This window comes from Salmo trutta, unplaced genomic scaffold (genome assembly GCF_901001165.1).
Source record: "Salmo trutta unplaced genomic scaffold, fSalTru1.1, whole genome shotgun sequence".
Classification (NCBI taxonomy): domain Eukaryota; kingdom Metazoa; phylum Chordata; class Actinopteri; order Salmoniformes; family Salmonidae; genus Salmo; species Salmo trutta.
In genome coordinates this window covers 1,114,845-1,131,307 of record NW_021823434.1, presented here as the reverse complement: position 1 = coordinate 1,131,307, position 16,463 = coordinate 1,114,845, and the positions used below count along the sequence as shown (strand labels likewise).

General features: G+C 43.9%; 1 protein-coding gene and 2 long non-coding RNA genes across 4 annotated transcripts in view; 2 read left to right on the top strand and 1 right to left on the bottom strand.

Moving 5' to 3' along the window:
- Positions 1-15,346, top strand: part of cibar1 (CBY1 interacting BAR domain containing 1) — a 28,393-nt gene extending 13,047 nt beyond the window's left edge. Inside the window, exons 8-9 of one of the 2 annotated variants that reach the window (XM_029748973.1) lie at positions 13,549-13,668; positions 14,760-15,346. In XM_029748973.1, the coding sequence (XP_029604833.1) occupies positions 13,549-13,668; positions 14,760-14,870 (231 nt within the window). In that variant the 3' untranslated portion in view covers positions 14,871-15,346. The remainder of the gene's footprint in view (positions 1-13,548; positions 13,669-14,759) is intronic. The other variant, XM_029748974.1, reaches the window with a different exon arrangement.
- LOC115190936 (uncharacterized) lies at positions 2,131-3,019 on the top strand. Its single transcript, XR_003877479.1, has 2 exons — positions 2,131-2,372; positions 2,846-3,019. It is a non-coding gene; the product is annotated as an uncharacterized LOC115190936 (long non-coding RNA).
- LOC115190937 (uncharacterized) lies at positions 8,875-9,326 on the bottom strand. Its single transcript, XR_003877480.1, has 2 exons — positions 9,154-9,326; positions 8,875-9,113 (listed from the first exon to the last, which is right to left on the bottom strand). It is a non-coding gene; the product is annotated as an uncharacterized LOC115190937 (long non-coding RNA).
- Positions 15,347-16,463: the final 1,117 nt, after the last annotated feature.

The window sequence follows — 16,463 nt, the reverse complement described above, 5'->3', positions numbered from 1 at the left end:
AATGAGAGGAAGAGGAGGATCTGGAGGTATGGGTTATAGGAGAGGAAGAGGAGGATCTGGAGGTATGGGTTATAGGAGAGGAAGAGGAAGATCTGGAGGTATGGGTTATAGGAGAGGAAGAGGGGGATCTGGAGGTGAGAGGAAGAGGAAGATCTGGAGGTATGGGTTATAGGAGAGGAAGAGGAGGATCTGGAGGTATGGGTTATAGGATAGGAAGAGGGGGATCTGGAGGTATGGGTTATAGGAGAGGAAGAGGAGGATCTGGAGGTATGGGAGAGGAAGAGGAGGATCTGGAGGTATGGGAGAGGAAGAGGGGGATCTGGAGGTATGGGTTATAGGAGAGGAAGAGGAGGATCTGGAGGTGAGAGGAAGAGGAGGATCTGGAGGTATGGGTTATAGGAGAGGAAGAGGGGGATCTGGAGGTATGGGTTATAGGAGAGGAAGAGGAGGATCTGGAGGTATGGGAGAGGAAGAGGAGGATCTGGAGGTATGGGAGAGGAAGAGGGGGATCTGGAGGTATGGGTTATAGGAGAGGAAGAGGAGGATCTGGAGGTGAGAGGAAGAGGAGGATCTGGAGGTATAGTTATAATGAGAGGAAGAGGAGGATCTGGAGGTATGGATTATAGGAGAGGAAGAGGAGGATCTGGAGGTATGGGTTATAGGAGAGGAAGAGGAGGATCTGGAGGTAAGGGTTATAGGAGAGGAAGAGGAGGATCTGGAGTTAGGGGTTATAGGAGAGGAAGAGGAGGATCTGGAGGTAGGGGTTATAGGAGAGGAAGAGGAGGATCTGGAGGTATGGGTTATAGGAGAGGAAGAGGAGGATCTGGAGGTATGGGTTATAGGAGAGGAAGTTGAGGATCTGGAGGTATGGGAGAGGAAGAGGAAGATCTGGAGGTATGGGTTATAGAAGAGGGGGATCTGGAGGTAAGGGTTATAGGAGAGGAAGAGGAGGATCTGGAGGTAAGGGTTATAGGAGAGGAAGAGGAGGATCTGGAGGTAAGGGTTATAGGAGAGGAAGAGGAGGATCTGGAGGTAAGGGTTATAGGAGAGGAAGAGGAGGATCTGGAGGTAAGGGTTATAGTAGAGGAAGAGGAGGATCTGGAGGTAGGGGTTATAGGAGATGAAGAGGAGGATCTGGAGGTATAGTTATAAGGAGAGGAAGAGGAGGATCTGGAGGTATGGGTTATAGGAGAGGAAGAGGGGGATTTTGAGGTAAGGGTTATAGGAGAGGGGGATCTGGAGGTAAGGGTTATAGGAGAGGAAGAGGAGGATCTGGAGGTATGGGTTATAGGAGAGGAAGAGGAGGATCTGGAGGTGAGAGGAAGAGGAGGATCTGGAGGTATGGGTTATAGTAGAGGAAGAGGAGGATCTGGAGGTATGGGTTATAGGAGAGGAAGAGGAGGATCTGTAGGTATAGTTATAATGAGAGGAAGAGGAGGATCTGGAGGTATGGGTTATAGGAGAGGAAGAGGAGGATCTGGAGGTATGGGTTATAGGAGAGGAAGAGGAGGATCTGGAGGTAGGGGTTATAGGAGAGGAAGAGGAGGATCTGGAGGTATGGGTTATAGGAGAGGAAGAGGAGGATCTGGAGGTATGGGTTATAGAAGAGGGGGATCTGGCGGTATGGGTTATAGGAGAGGGGGATCTGGAGGTAAGGGTTATAGGAGAGGAAGAGGAGGATCTGGAGGTATGGGTTATAGGAGAGGAAGAGGAGGATCTGGAGGTATGGGTTATAGGAGAGGAAGAGGAGGATCTGGAGGTATGGGTTATGGAAGAGGGGGATCTGGAGGTATGGGTTATAGGAGAGGAAGAGGAGGATCTGGAGGTAGGGGTTATAGGAGAGGAAGAGGAGGATCTGGAGGTGAGAGGAAGAGGAGGATCTGGAGGTATGGGTTATAGGAGAGGAAGAGGAGGATCTGGAGGTATGGGTTATAGGAGAGGAAGAGGAGGATCTGGAGGTATGGGTTATAGGAGAGGAAGAGGAGGATCTGGAGGTATGGGTTATAGAAGAGGGGGATCTGGAGGTATGGGTTATGGAAGAGGATGATCTGGAGGTAGGGGTTATAGGAGAGGAAGAGGAGGATCTGGAGGTATGGGTTATAGGAGAGGAAGAGGAGGATCTGGAGGTATGGGTTATAGGAGAGGAAGAGGAGGATCTGGAGGTATGGGTTATAGGAGAGGAAGAGGGGGATCTGGAGGTAAGGGTTATAGGATAGGAAGAGGAGGATCTGGAGGTATGGGTTATGGAAGAGGAAGAGGAAGATCTGGAGGTATGGGTTATAGAAGAGGGGGATCTGGAGGTATGGGTTATAAAAGAGGAAGAGGAAGATCTGGAGGTATGGGTTATGGAAGAAGAAGAGGAAGATCTGGAGGTATGGGTTATAGAAGAGGAAGAGGAGGATCTGGAGGTATGGGTTATGGAAGAAGAAGAGGAAGATCTGGAGGTATGGGTTATAGAAGAGGAAGAGGAGGATCTGGAGGTATGGGTTATAGGAGAGGGGGATCTGGAGGTATGGGTTATAGAAGAGGGGATCTGGAGGTATGGGTTATAGGATAGGAAGAGGAGGATCTGGAGGTATGGGTTATGGAAGAGGAAGAGGAAGATCTGGAGGTATGGGTTATAGAAGAGGGGGATCTGGAGGTATGGGTTATAGGAGAGGGGGATCTGGAGGTATGGGTTATAGAAGAGGAAGAGGAGGATCTGGAGGTAAGGGTTATAGGAGAGGAAGAGGAAGATCTGGAGGTATGGGTTATAGGAGAGGAAGAGGAGGATCTGGAGGTATGGGTTATAGGATAGGAAGAGGAGGATCTGGAGGTAGGGGTTATAGGAGAGGGGGATCTGGAGGTATGGGTTATAGAAGAGGAAGAGGAGGATCTGGAGGTATGGGTTATAGGAGAGGGGGATCTGGAGGTATGGGTTATAGAAGAGGGGGATCTGGAGGTATGGGTTATAGAAGAGGAAGAGGAGGATCTGGAGGTAAGGGTTATAGGAGAGGAAGAGGAAGATCTGGAGGTATGGGTTATAGGAGAGGAAGAGGAGGATCTGGAGGTATGGGTTATAGGATAGGAAGAGGAGGATCTGGAGGTAGGGGTTATAGGAGAGGGGGATCTGGAGGTATGGGTTATAGGAGAGGAAGAGTAGGATCTGGAGGTAGGTGTTATAGGAGAGGAAGAGGAGGATCTGGAGGTAAGGGTTATAGAAGAGGGGGATCTGGAGGTATGGGTTATAGGAGAGGAAGAGTAGGATCTGGAGGTAGGGGTTATAGGAGAGGAAGAGGAGGATCTGGAGGTAAGGGTTATAGGAGAGGAAGAGGAGGATCTGGAGGTAGGGGTTATAGGAGAGGAAGAGGAGGATCTGGAGGTATAGTTATAATGAGAGGAAGAGGAGGATCTGGAGGTATGGGTTATAGGAGAGGAAGAGGAGGATCTGGAGGTATGGGTTATAGGAGAGGAAGAGGAGGATCTGGAGGTAAGGGTTATAGGAGAGGAAGAGGAGGATCTGGAGGTAAGGGTTATAGAAGAGGGGGATCTGGAGGTAAGGGTTATAGGAGAGGAAGAGGAGGATCTGGAGGTATGGGTTATAGGAGAGGAAGAGGAGGATCTGGAGGTAAGGGTTATAGTAGAGGAAGAGGAGGATCTGGAGGTATGGGTTATGGAAGAGGAAGAGGAGGATCTGCAGGTATAGTTATAATGAGAGGAAGAGGAGGATCTGCAGGTATAGTTATAATGAGAGGAAGAGGAGTTTCTGGAGGTATGGGTTATAGGAGAGGAAGAGGAGGATCTGGAGGTATGGGTTATAGGAGAGGAAGAGGAGGATCTGGAGGTAAGGGTTAGGGTTAGATTAATCCAAAGCGATTAATCTGAAATAGCGTGATGTAGCCTAGGTTAATTAAATAATCCAAATAGAAATTAGATTATTTAGTAGCCTCGTGGTTATAAGTGAAATAGGCTTTGTGAAATGTCTTTATTTTTACCCATAAGAGGAAAATGTTTCCATTCTCAACTCTGAGACGCGTTGTGGATATGGCCCCAGTTCTGCCTTTTTAGATCCTAATGAATCAGATTGGACAGTGGGGACCTGATCCTAGATCAGCATAACTCTGAGACGCGTTGTGGATCCTAATGAATCAGATTACATGAACAGTGGGGACCTGATCCTAGATCAGCACAACTCTGAGACGCGTTGTGAATACAGGTCTTGATGCTTGCAAAAACACCCCGTCTCTCAGGCTGTTGGCAGTTCTGGGGTGAAGTTTCCCCCCTTGGTACAGATCTAGGATCAGCTTCCCCTCCCCCAATCTCAACCTTAACCTTTAGTGGGGGGGGGGAATGCAAAACACACCCAAGGTCAGCGTCTAGCGGTTACTTCCCACTGCTCCATGTCTGCAGTATGCCTGGTGCTATGGGGTACTGGGCAGACCAGGGTCATGTTCAATACTGTAGCAAAACATGTTGCAACAGAAAGTGTGTTCCTTTATTTATTTTTTAATGCCTCCCTGTTTCACTCAGTGTTCAAAACGTTTCTCCCTACTGTACACGACCCAACATTATAGCACTGTTGTTAATCCATGGCTTTGAGTGGTTTGACTGACACCCAAGCCAACAATTTACTATGTTCTATCTATCTATGCAGTAGTTGTGTAATGAAAGCATTTTTTTCATTCTGCAGCAGATACCTATTTTTCCATTCTCCTTTTTGTTTGTTTTTAAACTCGTCTGCCATTCATATCATCCGTTCATATCAAATGAAACTGGATCCCTGGATAACCTGTTTGAGTGACTCACCTTGTGCGTGAGCAATGGGAGATTGATTCATTCTAAAAGCACAAACGACAACAAGCATCTAGCTCGACCTGATCAAGTCCTTTAACCTAAATGACTCCCTATTCCCTATATAGTGCACTATCTTTACATATGGCTCTGGTCAAAAGTGATGGACTAAATAGGGAATAGGTTGCCATTTGGGATGCTACCAAGGACTTAGTGGAATGGAATGCATTCTCCACACTTCCCCCTCCCTGATGAGTCCTCGATTAACACACTTAGTGGTTTCTGGTTGGTTGGTTTTATACTGAGGTGTAATTAGATTGTCAGTTTGATTACTGGGCTCCTCGCTTGCACAATATTTTCTCATTGTGTGCGTAGCGTTTCTATTCTTAGAATTGTATGATTAGCTACAGATCCCGAAGGAAGGGCAGAGGATGATGCGTTGTTATGGAGGAAAGTTTGTATCGTCAATGACATACGGCCCGTTGTTTGGCTTAGCGACGACCACGAAGGGTAAAGAAAGTTTTCGTAACGTCGGAACCTGTCTTCCTCCGTACGTGTTTTGCTTGAAATTAAAATCCTGCTTATCTGGCTCTATAATATATCCTTTACTACAGCACTACTAATATCCAACTTTGACTTGAAGAATGTCTCTTCCGTACTATTAATATTTATCTAGCTAACTGCCTATTGCTAGCTAGTTGGATGGGCAGCTAGCTAGCCAGTTTAGAATTGCATCGCTAGTTAGCTAGCATTACAGAGCAACAAACAATTGCAAAAAGTATCATCTATGCAGGCTAAATGAAGCTAGTTTGCAACTTTTAGCTATGTAGTTTATGAATTGAATGCCTAATTGTAAAATAGTTAGCTAACTAACTACAGTAGCTAGCTGTCTCTTGGTTGCTAGAAAGTTTACATGTTCAAAATGCTCAACAGACTAGCACGGCAGCTTGATCGCTCACGTTCGGCCGTGCAAGTCTGTTCCGACCTTTAAAACAGGTTTAGGTTATTTGAACCTGATCTGTCATCGACGACAACTAGCTGGCTCTGGTCTTTGAATTGCACAAAGTGGTGATGTTGTTTTCTCATAAATATTTTGGATTTATGCTGATGAAGAGTTACACTGCTTCTGCCTGGCCTCAAGCTAGCTGAAGAAAGTTCCTCTCTTTAGTTTAGTTATATCTCAAATAAATTACACCGATTTCAAATCATATTTGCCTCATCGATATTGGCTATAAGTAGTATTTTGCAGCCAAATTCCTGCCAATTTAAACTACCGTAATTTCCGGACTATTGAGCACACCTGAATATAAGCCGCACCCACTGAATTTTAAAAAATATATTATTTTGAACACAAATAAGCCGCACATGTCTATAAGCCGCAGGTGCCTACCGGTACATTGAAACAAATGAACTTTACACAGGCTTTAACGAAACACGGCTTGTAACAAAAAATGTGAAAGCGGGAAAAATCCATATATTAGCCGGGTCATTGTTTAAGCCGCGAGGTTCAAAGCCTGGGAAAAAAGTTGCGGCTTATAGTCCGGAATATATATATTTTTTTTACAGTAGCATGGATACCCGCATGCATGCAGTTGTTGTAGCCTGTATTGAATTAGCATTTTGGCGTTGTATTTGTATTTATTAGGGATCCCCATTAGCCAAGGCATCAGCTACTCTTCCTGGGATACAAACACATTAAAGCACTTTATATTACATATAAAACAAAAGATAAAACAGTATAAAACATTATTACACCACTACATATCTACAATACAAAATGTATAATACCACCATACAACACTATTACAATGTATGTGTGTGCTAGCGCTTATGTGTGTGTGTGTGTGTGTGTGTGTGTGTGTGTGTGTGTGTGTGTGTGTGTGTGTGTGTCTCTTCACAGTCCCCGTTGTTCCATAAGGTGTATATTTATCTGCTTTTTAAAAATCTGATTCTACTGCTTGCAACAGTTACCTGATGTGGAATAGAGTTTAATGTAGTCATGGCTCTTTGTAGTACTGTGGTGCCTCCCATAGTCTGTTCTGGACTTGGGGACTGTGAAGAGACCTCTGGTGGCATGTCTTGTGGGGTATGCATGGGTGTCTGATCTGTGTGCTAGTAGTTTAAACAGACAGACATGGCAGCTCTGCTTCCAGCTCCTAAGCAACTTTGTAGTATTTTTTTGTTGTTGTGTGTTCTTTCTTACATTAGTAGCACAGAAAGTTTGTGTTATTACATACAGCCGGAAATAACTTTTGTGGCATAAACTCACCAGCATTACGACCAGGAATACGACTTTCCCGAATTGGATCCTTTGTTCGTACCCCCTTTGGGCAATTTAACTTATTCCAGAGGCTGCTCCAAGATGCCACCGGCGGAGAAAAGGTGTTCGGAGTGAACATCTAGTCCGACTCAGGAGGAGTGCACACCATCCACCACTTCCGAGTATAATACTCGCTAATGTTCAGTCTCTGGACAATAAAGTAGACGAGCTCAGGGCGAGGATATCCTTCCAGAGAGACATCAGGGACCGTAACATACTCTGTTTCACGAAATCATGGCTCTCTCTGGATATACTGTCCCCGTCCATACAGCCAGCTGGGTTCTCAGTACATCACGCAGACAGGAATAAATAACTCTCAGGGAAGGGCGGTGGTGTATGTTTCATGATTAACTACTCATGGTGTGATCATAACAACATACAGAAACTCAAGTCCTTTTGTTCACCCGACCTAGAATACCTCACAATCAAATGCCGACCGTATTACCTCCCAAGAGAATTCTCTTCGGTTATAATCACAGCCGTGTATATTCCCCCTCAAGCATAAAGTCCAGTGTAGTTCCTCAAGGAACTACACTGGACTTTATGCAAACTGGAAACCACATATCCTGAGACCACATTTATTGTAGCTGGGGATTTTAACAAAGCAAATATGAGGAAAACGCTACCGAAGTTCTATCAACACATTGACTGTAGAACTCACTCTGGTAAAACACTCGATCAATGCTACTCTTCCTTTCGAAATGCCTACAAGGCCCTCCCTTCGGAAAATCAGATCACGACTTCATTATGCTCCTCCCTTCCTATAGGCAGAAACTCAAACAGGAAGTACCTGTGTTACGGTCTATTCAACGCTGGTCTAATCAGTAAGAATCCATGCTTCAAGATTGTTTTGATCACGCGGACTGGAATGTTCCCGATAGCCTCTGAGAATAAAATGGAAGTATACACGGACACGGTGACGCAGTTCATCAGAAAGTGTATAGGGGATGTTGTTCCCACTGTGACTATTAAAACCTACCCAAACCAGAAACCATGGATAGACGGCAGCATTCGCGCAAAACTGAAAGCGAGAACCACCGCATTTAACCATGTCAAGATGATTGGGTATATGATTAAATACAAACAGTGTAATTATAATCGAGAGCATCCTGTCGGGCTGAATCACCGCCTGGTACGGCAACTGCACCGCAGGGCTTTCCAGAGGGTGGTGCGGTCTGCCCAATGCATCACCTGGGGAACATTGCCTTCCGTCCAGGACACCTACAGCACCCAATGTCATAGGAAGGCCAAAAAGACAATCAAGGACATCAACCACCCGAGGCACTGCCTGTTCACCCCACTACCATCCAGAAGGCGAGGTCAGTACAGGTGAATCAAAGCTGGGACCGAGAGACTGAAAAAACAGCTTCTCTCAAGTCAATTAGACTTAAATAGCCATCACTAGCCGGCTACCACCTGGCTACTCAACCCTGCACCTTAGTGGCTGCTGCCCTATATACAGTCATGTGAAAACCCCCTTGAAATTTGCCTTTTTCCCCCCTTTTTTGAAATGCATATTTGGACAGATGGGTATGTCATCTTCACTTCAACACTTGACAGATAAATGTAACCTAACTTAACAAATGACATTGAAAGAATATACTTTGCAATCGTTTGGTATGAGGTTTTTCTGTTCAAAGCCAGAGTTCAATTTTTGCCAAACATGGCATCTGACATTGCAGTCAAACAACTCCACCTTTGACTCACCTGTCCAGAGCACTTTGTTCCAGTAGTTTTCGTCTTTACCCAGGTGTTGTCTGGCAAACGTGAGTCGTGTCTTGATATTCTTTTTTTTTGAGAGCAGAGGCTTCTTCCTTCCTGACCTCCCATGTAGGCCAAGTTTGAGGCTTCTTCCTTCCTGACCTCCCATGTAGGCCAAGTTTGAGGCTTCTTCCTTCCTGACCTCCCATGTAGGCCAAGTTTGAGGCTTCTTCCTTCCTGACCTCCCATGTAGGCCAAGTTTGAGGCTTCTTCCTTCCTGACCTCCCATGTAGGCCAAGTTTGAGGCTTCTTCCTTCCTGACCTCCCATGTAGGCCAAGTTTGAGGCTTCTTCCTTCCTGACCTCCCATGTAGGCCAAGTTTGTCTCTTTCTGACAGTTGACTCATGAACGTCAACATTGATTGTGGCAAGAGAGGCCTGTAGATCCCTTGACGTTACCCTGGGTTTTTTACAGACTTCTTACAGACTTCTATGAGCATCTTTCGGTCAACTCTTTGGCTGAATTTGGTGGGACGATTGCCAGTGGTCGGGAATTTTCTCCATTTGTAGTTGAGCCATCGGACAGTGAAATGATGTACTTCGAATTGCTTGGAAATGGATTTGTAACCCCTCCCAGACTCACAGGCATCAATAATGTTTCCTCTGAGGGCCTCTGCGGTCTTTTGATCACACAGCCATATGGTTAAGACCAAGCCAAACCAAGTTTCTAATCTTTATGGAGGGCTGCACCCTCCCAAGGTACTCTCTAATGATTTTCTAATCATTTGCACCTGTTTTGTTGCACCTGATTCTAATTTGAGCAATTTTATGTCATAGTACACCCCTACTTTTACTAACTTTTTTTCCGTGTAAGGAAAATGCATTTTTGTTTATTTTAATTGCATAACATTTTCAAAGTTTATTTATTTTGTATGATTTGTTAAATTGGGTTACCTTTTTATCAATGAATGTGGTGGGAATTTAGCTCAAATATACGTATCCAAATATGTATAAAAAAAAAACAACAACAAAAAACATGACCACTTTCCAGAGGGTGTACTTACCTTTTCACATGACTGTACATAGACATGGAATTACTGGCCACTTTAATAATGCTTACATACTGCTTACTCATTTCATATATACAGTTGGAAGTTGGAAGTTTATATACACTTAGGTTGGAGTCATTAAAACTCATCTTTCCAGCAATTGTTTACAGACAGATTATTTCACTTAGAATTCACTGTATCACAATTCCAGTGGGTCAGAAGTTTACATACACTAAGTTGACTGTGCCTTTAAACAGCTTGGAAAATTCCAGAAAATGATGTCATGGCTTTAGAAGATTCTGATAGACTAATTGACATCATTTGAGTCAATTAGAGGTGTACTTGTGGATGTATTTCAAGGCCTACCTTCAAACTCAGTGCCACTTTGCTTGACATCATGGGAAGATCTATAGAAATCAGCCAAGACCTCAGAAAAAAAATTGCAGACCTCCACAAGTCTGGTTCATCCTTGGGAGCAATTTCCAAACGCCTGAAAGTACCACATTCATCTGTACAAACAATAGTACGCAAGTATAAACACCATGGGACCACACAGCCGTCATACCGCCCAGGAAGGAGACGCGTTCTGTCTCCTAGAGATGAACGTACTTTGGTGCGAAAAGTGCAAATCAATCCCAGAATAACAGCAAAGGACCTTGTGAAGATGCTGGAGGAAACGGGTACAAAAGTATCTATATCCACAGTAGAACGAGTCCTATATCGACATAAGCTGAACAGCTGCTCAGCAAGTAAGAAGCCACTGCTCCAAAACCGCCATAAAAAAAGCCAGACTACGGTTTGCAATTGCACATGGGGACAAAGATCGTACTTTTTGGAGAAATGTCCTCTGGTCTGATGAAACAAAAATAGAACTGTTTGGCCATAATGACCATCGTTATGTTCTGAGAAAAAAGGGGGAGGCTTGCAAGCCGAAGAACACCATCCCAACCGTGAAGCACGGGGGTGGCAGCATCATGTTGTGGGGGTGCTTTGCTGCAGGAGGGTCTGGTGCACTTCACAAAATAGATGGCATCATGAGGTAGGAAAATTAGGTGAATATATTGAAGCAACATCTCAAGACATCAGTCAGGAAGTTAAAGCTTGGTCGCAAATGGGTCTTCCAAACGGACAATGACCCCAAGCATACTTCCGAAGTTGTGGCAAAATGGCTTAAGGACAACAAAGTCAAGGTATTGGAGTGGCCATCACAAAGCTCTGACCTCAATCCCATAGAGAATGTGTGGGCAGAACTGAAAAAGCGTGTGTGAGCAAGGAGGCCTACAAACCTGACTCAGTTACACCAGCTCTGTCAGGAGGAATGGGCCAAAATTCACCCAACTTATTGTGGGAAGCTTGTGGAAGGCTACCTGAAACGTTTGACCCAAGTTAAACAATTTAAAGGCAATGCTACCAAATACTAATTGAGTGTATGTAAACTTCTGACCCACTGGGAATGTGATGAAAGAAGTAAAAGCTGAAATAAATCATTCTCTCTACTATTATTCTGACATTTCACATTCTTAAAATAAAGTGGTGATCCTAACTGACCCAAGACAGGGAATTTTTACTAGGATTAAATGTTGGGAATTGTGAAAAACTTGAGTTCAAATGTATTTGGCTAAGGTGTATGTCAACTTCTGACTTCAACTGTATTCTATTCTACTGTATTTACTGTACTGTATTTACTGTATTCTATTCTACTGTATTTACTGTATTCTGTTCTACTGTATTTTAGTCTATACCACGCCGACATTGCTCCATCAAATATTTATACATTTATTAATTCCATTCTTTTACTTTTAGATTTGTGTGTACAATTGTGAATCGTTTTTAGATACTACTGCGCTGTTAGATACTACTGCACTGTTGGAGCTAGGAACACCAGCATTTAGTTAGATATTACAGCACTGTTGGAGCTGGGAACACAAGCATTTAGTTAGATACTACTGCACTGTTGGAGCTAGGAACACAAGCATTTAGTTATATACTACTGTTGGAGCTAGAAACACCAGCATTTCGCTACACCCACAATAACATCTGCTAAAAATTTGTATGTGACCAATAAAATGTTATTTGATTTGTCAACACTTTTTACAAAAACAAGTAGTGATGAAGTCAATCTCTCTTCCACTTTTCCCTTTTGTAGCTTGAAATAAGTGGTGAAAATAATACATTTTTTGAAATCACAAGTTAAGCATGAACGTTTATAGATAGAATACATGATTATATTAAAATTATATTTTAAGCCATTTAATGCAGCACTAACATTTAATTATTTTCTTTACCCTTTGTGGATGGGACCGAAGCTGTTGCCAGGGGGGAAAAAAGGCCCAAACAAACGTTTAAACCTGTCTTCCTTCCGTTGTTTTTATAAGACATGTTCTATTCCCAGGGTAACACTGCATGTACGTCCAGTGTAATAGGCCTTTTATCCAGGGTAACACTGCATGTACGTCCAGTGTAATAGGCCTTTTATCCAGGGTAACACTGCATGTATGTCCAGTGTAATAGGCCTTTTATCCAGGGTAACACTGCATGTACGTCCAGTGTAATAGGCCTTTTATCCAGGGTAACACTGCATGTATGTCCAGTGTAATAGGCCTTTTATCCAGGGTAAAACTGCATGTATGTCCAGTGTAATAGGCCTTTTATCCAGGGTAACACTGCATGTACGTCCAGTGTAATAGGCCTTTTATCCAGGGTAACACTGCATGTACGTCCAGTGTAATAGGCCTTTTATCCAGGGTAACACTGCATGTACGTCCAGTGTAATAGGCCTTTTATCCAGGGTAACACTGCATGTACGTCCAGTGTAATAGGCCTTTTATCCAGGGTAACACTGCATGTACGTCCAGTGTAATAGGCCTTTTATCCAGGGTAACACTGCATGTACGTCCAGTGTAATAGGCCTTTTATCCAGGGTAACACTGCAAGTACGTCCAGTGTAATAGGCCTTTTATCCAGGGTAACACTGCATGTATGTCCAGTGTAATAGGCCTTTTATCCAGGGTAACACTGCAAGTACGTCCAGTGTAATAGGCCTTTTATCCAGGGTAACACTGCATGTACGTCCAGTGTAATAGGCCTTTTATCCAGGGTAACACTGCATGTACGTCCAGTGTAATAGGCCTTTTATCCAGGGTAACACTGCATGTACGTCCAGTGTAATAGGCCTTTTATCCAGGGTAACACTGCATGTACGTCCAGTGTAATAGGCCTTTTATCCAGGGTAACACTGCATGTATGTCCAGTGTAATAGGCTTTTTATCCAGGGTAACACTGCATGTACGTCCAGTGTAATAGGCCTTTTATCCAGGGTAACACTGCATGTACGTCCAGTGTAATAGGCCTTTTATCCAGGGTAACACTGCATGTACGTCCAGTGTAATAGGCCTTTTATCCAGGGTAACACTGCAAGTACATCCAGTGTAATAGGCCTTTTATCCAGGGTAACACTGCATGTACGTCCAGTGTAATAGGCCTTTTATCCAGGGTAATGTCTAGGATTCTGCAGATTATTGACAGTGTTCCATTCTTCATACTCATTTATAATTGGCTATCAAAGACAGAACACATTTGTTTACATTTTGGAAATGTCCATTGTTTTACACCCAATTGTCAGTTCAAGAGGCCAGCAGAAGCACCATTTTTTGGGGGGGGGGATTTCTAAATGAAAGAGTATAGCCAGCCCTCCATCCTGTTTTGGCAGGTATTCAGGAGCTTGCTGCACCCCCCTGACTACCAGTCTCGCTTAGAAATAGTGCGTGCTAATTCCAAAACATCACTCAATCTGACTGCGTCTACCCTGAGTAAAACGGGGACATTACAGGTAAGATACTGGATGGTGCCTAAAACCAACTTACTTTCTTCAGGTTCTGAACCTTTGACCTTTTGGCTTCTTCTGTGGCCAGGCGTCTACTGTTGGTGCCCGATAACTGTAGTGTAACTCAACCACTTGTTTTGATTGATGGGAGTGTTAATGGGGTAATCTTGATGCTTCCAACATGGTTTTTGCTCCATGCAGAATCCCCCATGTATCAGTTTTCCTCATAGAAAAGCACAGCATTCTATAGTCCGTGTTGATATCCCTTACTGTTCCTTTATCAGTCAGGCTGTATCGGAGCTGTGTACACCAACATCAACCTTATCATCACAACCTAACTAACCTCTTCACAGGAACTCGGAGAGGTCGCCTTTAATCTGACATCAAACTGCTTTATTTCACAGGAAGACTTGAGAGATGTAGCCTGCTTTATTTCCATCTCCTCTCTGTCTTTGAAGATGCTGAGCCTGGTCTCTGATGCTAGCCCTGGTTTCAGACGCTAGCCTAGCCCTGGTTTCAGACGCTAGCCTAGCCCTGGTCTGAGACGCTAGCCTAGCCCTGGTCTCGGACGCTAGCCTAGCCCTGGTCTCAGATGCTAGCCTAGCCCTGGTCTCAGACGCTAGCCTAGCCCTGGTCTCAGACGCTAGCCCTGGTCTCAGACGCTAGCCTAGCCCTGGTCTCAGACGCTAGCCCTGGTCTCAGACGCTAGCCCTGGTCTCAGACGCTAGCCCTGGTCTCAGACGCTAGCCCTGGTCTCAGACACTAGCCCTGGTCTCAGACGCTAGCCTAGCCCTGGTCTCAGACGCTAGCCTAGCCCTGGTCTCAGACGCTAGCCTAGCCCTGGTCTCAGACGCTAGCCTAGCCCTGGTGTCAGATGCTGGTTGTGTGCTTGCCAACTCCAAATATGGCTTGGTAATGAGTAACAAGGAGTTGGCATGATAGCACAAACAGACTGATACAAAGTTGTATTGAATAATGTACTTTACAGCACAGTCACAGAATACATGGTTTTAGTATGGTAACAAGTTCTCGTTACCATAGTGATAATATTTTTCGTTAGTTAGCCTATTTACTGAATCACTGCCTGCTTTCTATAGCAATCACTGACCCCGAGCAGACAGAGGAGGAGAGAGGAGGAGGGAGATGACGAAGATGTGGATGATGAAGAGGAAGATGATGATCTTGAAGAAGTCACAGATGATGAATGAATTGTAAATCTGTTTCGATTAGTATCTTTTCATTCACGATGGGAGGAGGTTTTCCAGCAAATACTGTGTGTTCTTTATGGCCAGGAAATGATGTCCTAAACAGGGACCAAAGGGCTCTGGTCAAAAGTAAGTGCACTATGTAGGGAATAGGGTGCCGCTTGGGACACAGGAATAATATTCACGTAAAGTGTTTTTAACCCAGAATAGCAGTTGTACATGGTTATTATTTCCAATTCTGGAGCTGAAATAACTGATATGTTATTTTTTTTTACCATTTCATTGACCAAAGGGATGGTGGAATATCAATGTCTTTGTAATGTGGCAGTATTAATGTCTTACTTGTATTTGTATATAACAAAGTGCCAAATCTGTATTTGTTTTGTGTGGCAATGTTGCCTGTATTGTATACGCCTTCCAGAATAGAAAACTGTTGTTTTATGGAATAAAGTTATGCCAGTGGACTCAACAATGGAATTCAGAAATTGTTCATAAGTCTTAATTTCACCCTTCGATGTCTTGTTTTTGTCATGTAGACTTATCGGTACCATGTGCTGAATGATACACAGTCACAGCGGTGATAACAGGAGGGTTTAGTTGCAGTTGAAACTGACACTGGTTATAATGAACTGACCCATCCACTCTCTGGTCATGCAGTGATATTCAATAACCCTCTACATACTGTTTAGTAAGCACTAAACTAGCCTGGTCACAGATCAGTTCTGTCTGTTTAGTAAGCACTAAACTAGCCTGGTCCCAGATCAGTTATGTCTGTTTAGTAAGCACTAAACTAGCCTGGTCCCAGATCTGTTTGTGCTGTCTGTTTAGTAAGCACTAAACTAGCCTGGTCACAGATCTGTTCTGTCTGTTTAGTAAGCACTAAACTAGCCTGGTCCCAGATCAGTTATGTCTGTTTAGTAAGCACTAAACTAGCCTGGTCCCAGATCAGTTCTGTCTGTTTAGTAAGCACTAAACTAGCCTGGTCCCAGATCAGTTATGTCTGTTTAGTAAGCACTAAGCTAGCCTGGTCCCAGATCTGTGCTGTCTGTTTAGTAAGCACTAAACTAGCTTGGTCCCAGATCAGTTTGTGCTGTCTGTTTAGTAAGCACTAAACTAGCCTGGTCCCAGATCTGTTCTGGAGTCTTCTCCACTCCTAGGGTGACATGGATATCAGTATGCTGCAATGAACTACATGACCAAATGAGTAGGGGATATGATATGATCCAATGACGTCCTGCGGTGGTGAGGGACATCCCAGGGGGATAAGGGGCCCTCACTGAACCCTCGGACTGCTCGGTCTGTCTATTTGTCTTTTTTTAGGGATCCCCATTAGCTGCTGCCAAGCTACTCTTCCTGAGGTCCAAACACACCAAAGCTCCCACATTACATATAAAACAGGATTAACTATGTTTTATCTGAATGAACTAAAGATGAAACAGTGAACTATGTTTTAACTGAATGAACTAAAGATGAAACAGTGAACTATGTTTTATCTGAATGAGCTAAAGATCAAACAGTGAACTATGTTTTATCTGAATGAGCTAAAGATCAAACAGTGAACTATGTTTTATCTGAATAAACTAAAGATGAAACAGT